Source organism: Solanum tuberosum, unplaced genomic scaffold (genome assembly GCF_000226075.1).
Source record: "Solanum tuberosum cultivar DM 1-3 516 R44 unplaced genomic scaffold, SolTub_3.0 scf00050, whole genome shotgun sequence".
NCBI classification, from domain to species: domain Eukaryota; kingdom Viridiplantae; phylum Streptophyta; class Magnoliopsida; order Solanales; family Solanaceae; genus Solanum; species Solanum tuberosum.
Genome location: NW_006238975.1, coordinates 227,366 through 234,887, shown reverse-complemented (window position 1 = coordinate 234,887; position 7,522 = coordinate 227,366). Strand labels below are relative to the sequence as shown.

Sequence of the window (7,522 nt, the reverse complement as noted above, 5' to 3'; positions counted from 1 at the left end):
GATCTTAGGTATAAGAATCCTTAGAACTCCATAATGTTTAGCATTGTCACGGTCTCATTACATTGAAAAGATAGTTGACTAGTTCAAATATTTGGATTTTAATATTGTCAAGCCTCCAATAAATGTGAGTTTGACACTTCAAAAGAATGAAGGTGAAAGTGACTCACAATTGGATTATGCTAAAGTATTGGGAAATATGATGTATATCAGAAAGTGTACACGATCAGATATAGCATGTGCTATTAATAAACTGAGTCAGTTCACGAGTAATCCCAATCGAACTCATTAAATAATAATGGAAAAAGTTTTGGGGTATTTAAACATACTCAAATTTATGTCTTGCATTATAACAAATATCCAACAGTATTGAGAGGATATAGTGATGCAAATTGGATCACCGAAATCAAATGAAGTAAAATCCACAAGTGGATATGTATTTTCTCTTGGTAGAGGAGCATTCTATTGGAAATCTTCCAAAAATACATGTATCGCTAGCTATACAACGATCTCTGAGATGGGTGCTCTAGATAAGGCCAGTGAATAAGTTCAAAGACTTGAAAGACTACGGAATTTCTTGATGGATATTTTGTTTGGTCCAAACCTTTGGCATCATTATGCATACACTTTGATAGTCAAGATGCAATAGGTAGGGCATGGAGCATGATGTATAACAGAAAGTCTCTTCATAAAATACATAGACATAATACCATTAGGAAACTACTCTCTAGTGGAATTGTCACAATTGACTATGTAAAGTCAAAGGATAATGTGTTAGATCCACTTATAAAAAGGCCACACTAGAGAGAAAGTTGAAAGATCATCTAAGAGAATGAGTTTACGACTTAGGACAAACCATAATGGTGGTAACTCTACCAAGAAGACTGGAGATCCAAGAGTTAGGTTCAAGGAGAAAACAAAGTTATGACTGACGGTTCGACATTGTCAACAAACTCAATCCATTCTCATGATGAATACAATGCTCAGGAAAAAGGATACAACTTTAAGGGTAGTTAATGAGTTAATAAAGCTTAAAGTTTTTAATGATTTGCTAAGTGTCGCACCCCTATTTCGAACTAGCCGAAACAGTTCACAACATAATATGGCTGCCACACTGATTTTTTCAAAATTGTTTGTTTTAGAGTCGCCATCTAATTTTAAGGAAATATTAGGAAAACCATTTTTTATATTTAAATGTAAACTTTGTTTTGATTTGCGAAATCAGTGAGATTTTGAGTAAGGGCTTTAGTTACTCGAGGGAAAGGTATTAAGCATCCCTCGAAACTTATCCGAAGATAGTCCTGAAACTCAATTTAGGAAAAATAAGTAGGAAGATTTATTCAATTTATTTTCCTTAAAATTTATGATAAGTAAATTTCATTAATTTAAGAAAAAGAGTAAAATACAAGGTATGACATATATACATCTATAAATAAGTAAGTAAATAAATGCATTTAAAATGTGTGACAATTTTATATGCTAAAAAATATAGATGTGTCTTATGTAAATTTATCAAAGATATATAAATGTTGAGTTTAAAGGATATAAAAATTTGTTGTTTTATTTATATATAGAATTAAGATGTAAAGGAAAATAAAATGAGATAATAGCCGAGTATAAATATGTAGTAGTATGTGTAAAATATGTTTTTTGAACGAAAATACATAAGATGGAGTTTCCTAGAAATAAACAAATAAAGTAAATAAGAATGATACTAAATGTTAAAATATTATATAAAGTTTGTGATCTTACCTAAATTTATTATAAAGTATAGTATATACATGTATGTTGTTTAAAAACATATGTGTTATTATTTTATTTACATGTAGGAACAAATTGACAATAAATTAGATGTAGTAAAACAATATGTATATTTAAGTGTAGGGATTTATAACATATAAAAAATAAATAAATAACATTCGTAAAAGGGATAGTAAATAAAAATAATAGTATAAAGTTTAACAAAATAATAGGTCATGTGTAGAAAAACTAAATATAAGAATATAGAATTTATACCTTTATGTGCATAACATATATATGTATGTACCTTGTATTTTGAACTTGTTGGCATATCTAAAATCTTGTGTAGAGCAGCAAACAAGAGCTTTGGCGTCAAAAGATTTCAACTTCAAACTTCCTCAAACTCGATTTTATGACCGAAAAAAAAAGTACTAGAGAAGATGAGATAAATATTTTTTGAACTCTAAAAGCATTTGTTACGTTTTGCCTTGGTAATTCTCTCTATGATCTTGTCCCCCTTTTTTGGATGATCTTGGTCGACTCTTGAATGAGAACCAAAGGTCTCCTTTTATAGCCGAATTAGAACTTCCACTTGGCCTCAAGAATTCAAATTTTGAATTCTAGGGAAGCCAAATCCGAGGAAGAACAAAATAATAATGATGAAGAGGGAAGAAAATCTCTCAAGAATCAACCTTTTCATGTCGATTTGAAAGGGTTGAGTGATTGATGGAGCAAGGAACCGCCGTAAGTTGACATTTTTCCTGCGGCCCAGAGTCATTTTTTTTACGGACGTGACGGGAGAGCACGTGGGGTGGCCATGGGCGGCGATGGGAGAGGAGCATGGGGCGTCTGTGGAGAAGACGTTCTTGGAAAGGAGAATGGAAAGGTGAAGAGACGTGTTTCTAGGAGAGAAGAGTATAGGGCGGCGTAGGAGTTTATTAAAGTCTTAATTAATTTCGGCCGCGCAGTTTGGCTGAATTAGAATGACTTGGATTGCCAAATTTTGCTCAAATTAAGTCCATTTAAATTATAAACTCTACTTTATTAAATAGCCATAATTTATTAAATTAAAAATAATTATTTTGAAAGACTAACTTATTTGATAAAATTAGTCATTCTAAAAGTAAAATTAATATAAATAGTAACTCATTAATTAATTAAGCTTTCCTAATTTTGAAAAAATGTTGAAAAATGTTTATTGTAACAATAGAAATTATATTTAATTATAAAAATTGAGTTAACCCTTAAGAACAATATTTATTTGACATAAAATTTAAAAAATGAGGAAGTAAGTAGTAATATTTATAAAATATATTTAATTTTTATAAAATATAATATTAATGAAATAAATTTATCAAAATAAAATAAATAATTAAAAAAAAATTCGTATTCCTACAAAAATTTCATAACATATATATATATATATATATATTTTATTGTTATTATTGTTATTATTATTATTATTACTAAAAACTTTAGTTAAATAAATGTGGAGAACCAGAATTGGGCGTCAATAGCTTGCCCCTTTCTTTGTCCATGGAGGAGAGTAGAGAAGACGTGGACAAAGAAACATTGGCACGATCCAATTTAGGCGACCACCAAAATATACTTTGAGCAACAACTCGGCAAAAAATATTTATGGAGTTATGGTCGAACTGTGGCTTCTTAGCTTCCTACATATCTCAGGTTTCATGAAAAATCAGGCCATATGTAGTTCGAGAGTGTAGGAGCATAGGAAAAAAAAATTTAAAATTTACCCCAGTATCGAATTATGGTAATACTAGATCTTTTGATGGTGAGGTATGAAGAAAATATCAAGAATAGAGGGATGGGACATAAAGAAACTTGAATGAGAAATGCTTTATAGCAATTTCTACTAAAGACTTATGGTAGATAGATGAATTTTCAAAAGGATGCCCTAGTGTCGAGTTATAATGAACTTAGACATTAAAAAGTTATAAGTAAGATTTAAATCTGAACTTATGAAAATCGAGTCGAGTTGAGTTTTGAAAGTGAATCCTTGACGTAGCTAGTGATGCTTGACATTGCACTAACTTCCCCTAGTTTGCTGCTTAAAGGGAGTTCCTCGTTGTAATGTGTTGTCTTGGAAAACATGAAAAAGGGTGAAAAGTACATGTTGCAGTTTAAAAAATTATAAATTGAAATGGTAATGTAAGGAGTAGAGTGTAGTTGTTCAAACAATCGTTGATGTCTCCTTTTTTTTGTTGTGAATGTGATGTAGGTAAAGTAACTTGTAATGTAGAGGCCTCCGAATGGCGGAGCTGTTGTAATGTAAAACCTGCATATTGTTGTGTGAAGTTTGTAATGTAAAGCCTCTGGTGGGCGGAGGTATTGTAATGTAAAAGCCTGTTTCCGGCTGTGTAAAACTTATAATGTAGACCTCCGGCTGGTGGGGTTGTTGTAATGTAAAGGCCATGTATCTGGCTGTGTAAAGCTTGTAATGTAATGCCACCGAATGGCGGGGCTATTGTAATGTTAAAATATGTATCCGGTTGTGTAAAACTTGTAATGTAGACTTCACCTGGCGGGGCCGCTATAATGTAAAAGCCTGTATCGGTTGTGTAAAGCTTGTAATGTAAAGCCTCCGACTGGTGGAGTTCGATCGATGTTTGTTATGTACTACCTCCAGTTGGCGGAGTTTGACGTGTTTGCTATGTACAATCTCCAATTGGTGGAGTTTAGCTGAGTTTTCTATGTACATCCTCCGATCGGTGGATTTTATGACATTTTCTACGTACAACCCCATACTTGTGGAGTTTGACGTTGTTAGGCGGTGGTCTCCGATTGGCAGAGTTATTGATGAGGTTAGATTACAAGCTCCAGTTGGTGGAGTTATTTTGACAGAAAGCTAACTATCCAATTTCCTACGAAGGGCCTCTTTTTCTTCAGTATTTGATCTGGATCTTGAGCGTACCTACAAAAAATTTAATGAAATATTCTTAGACATAAGATGCAAGTTGAAGTACTTTCGGGAAATAAAGTAGGGAAATAGTATTTTGGCTCATGATTGTGAGAAGTCGAATGGCGTTTCTGGTCATGCCCCAAGGCTTGATGTTATCTTTCTTGATTCTTGTGCTCCTGCACTCAAAGAAAAAAATTTAGTTTGGGAGGGGGTGTTGATTTGTATCGACTCGCGGACTGAAGCCTTATCACCAGAATCCTTCGATACCTTCTTTGTCCCGCACATAGTTCCTTAACCTAGAGATTTGGTCGGTGGAAGAGTAGAAAAATCTTTTGAAAAGAATTAGCTTGATTTTTCTAGAAAATAAGTATATGACGTATATATTATGTATATATATAGTAATTCTTCAGTGTTTTCTAGATTATGACATGTTCCGAAGTCCATCGAGCTTTCCATTTTGTTGACTATATCCAACATAGTCTTCTTGTAGCTTTTACCCTCCTGATGAAGCTTCCCTAGCTCTTTTGCAGACATTGTGACGATCGAGATTCTTCATATCCTGAGGTTACGCTAACTATGAGGAAATGTTTCCTAAGGGTAAGAAAAAAGTGGAAATCATGTAGTGCATTGATCGAGCCTGACTCAGGTTGTCTACGTATCCCCAAAGTAGGAATCAGATCATAACATAGTTCGAATACAAATGGGAGAAATAGAAGTATGTAATGCAATGACCGAGCTTGACTCAAGTTGCCTACGTATCCAAGTGGAATCAGGCCGTAGTTCGATACAATAGGAATGTGAAAAATATGAAATGGAATGACCGGGCCTGACTCAGGCTGCCTACGTATCCAAGCGGAATCAAGTCACGACGTATTTCAGATTACAACAGGGAAGAGTGAAAAATATGAAATGAAATGTAAAAACATGTAATGCAACGACCGAGCCTGACTCAGCCTGCCTACGTATCCAAGCGGAATCAGGTCAGGACGTAGTTCAAATACAGAAGAAAAGTGAAAAATATGAAATGCCAGGGACCGAATCCGACAGTAATTGCCTACGTATCCTACCAAGGGATTTCAGATCGTGCGTAGTTCTAAATACATGGAAATTATGTTTTTGGGTATTCTATGGGAGACCGGATCTGATGTGGGTTTCCTACATATCCCACCGTGGGAAGTCAAGTCTAGACGTAGTTGTGTTACATCAAAAATGCAGAAGTACCAGAAATAAGCGCTAATCTTGAGGTCTTCAGATGTAGTATTTCTTGATGGCGTCTGAATTGATCTGCTTTGTGCTCACTCTGTCGTCCATTTCTGCTAAGATTACCGCTACTCGAGAGAGTACTCTATGAACCATATAGGGTCCTTGCCAATTTGGTGCAAATTTCCCTTTGGCTTCTCCTTGTTGAGGAAAGATCTTTTTCAATACTAACTGCACTGGTGTGATCTGTCGAGGTTTGACTTTCCTGTTGAATGCTTTGGTCATTCTGTTCTGATAGATTTGGCCATGACAAACTGCGTCCATCCTCTTTTCATCGATGAGCATCAATTGTTCATGCCTGCTACGTATCAATTTTGCATCGTCCAGACCAACCTCTTGGATAATCCTTAAATATGGTATTTCTACCTCGGCAGGTATTACTACCTCCGAACCATAAACCAACATATTAGGAGTTTCCCCAGTTGATGTTCTGATTGTGGTGCGATAACCAAGTAAAGCATATGGTAGCTTCTCATGCCATTTCATGTGATTGTCCACTATTTTCTTAGGATCTTCTTGTTATTCTTATTTGTAGCCTCAACTGCTTCATTCATCTATGGTCGGTAAACTGTGGAATTTCGATAAGTAATCTTGAACCTTTCACAAGTTTCCCTCATAAGAACGTTGTTGAGGTTGGTTGCATTATTTGTTATAATTGATTTTGGAATTCCAAACCGACAAACTATGTTGTTGCAAAGAAAGTATGTCACTAACTTCTTAGTCACTGCCTTGTATGTTGAAGCTTCGACCCATTTTGTGAAATAATCGATAAACACGGGATGAAACGATGTCCATTTGATGCGGGAGGCTCTATGGGTCCAATAACATCCATTCCCCAAGTGGCAAATGGCCAAGGGGAACCCATCACATTAAGCTCATTCGGTGGAACCCGTATAAAATCTCCATGCACTCGACACTGATGACACTTTTGCACATACCGGATGCTATCTCTCTCCATGGTCATCCAAAAATATCTAGCTCTTAGAATCTTCTTTACTAAAGTGAACCCATTCATGTGAGGTCCACATGTTCCTACATGTATTTCTTCCAAAAGCCTTGTCGCTTTTACGACGTCGACACATCTCAGAAATCCTAAATCTGAAGTTCTCCTATATAGAATTTCTCTGTTAAGGAAGAAATGATTGGCCATCCTCTTCAAAGTTCATTTTTGCTTGTTTGTGGCATTTTCAGGATATTCTTGTACTTCTATCAACCTTATGATGTCATAGTACCAGGGTTTTCCACATGTTCCTCATCTACATGAAAATAATATGCATGTTGATATACCGTGAGTTTACGGTATTTCTAATACGTTTCACTTACAAGTTGTGTGTGTCTAAGGCCTTTTTATATTGGTTTTGATGTGTTTTTATCATGTTTTGCAGGAAAGACGTTCAGGTGCGGAAATGTAGAGACAGCTGGAAGAAATGCAGAAAAAGGCATTCACGGAGGTGATCTACAGACCGTAGGTCCATTCACGGTCCGTACTGTTGATTCGTAGAGTAATACTGCGAGGGTTCCAGTACCTGATTTTTTGAAGATTCTAAGTGTGGAGCTACGGAGGGGATTGACGGACCGTAGATCGATCTACAGTCCGTACTG

The 7,522-nt window shown here is 35.2% G+C and overlaps 1 protein-coding gene across 1 annotated transcript; it reads right to left on the bottom strand.

Annotated features, from left to right (window-relative positions):
- Window positions 1-5,908: 5,908 nt before the first annotated feature.
- LOC107059956 (uncharacterized) lies at window positions 5,909-6,406 on the bottom strand. The gene has a single exon (XM_015307070.1). The coding sequence runs from the start codon at window positions 6,404-6,406 to the stop codon at window positions 5,909-5,911; it is 498 nt and encodes a 165-aa protein (XP_015162556.1).
- Window positions 6,407-7,522: the final 1,116 nt, after the last annotated feature.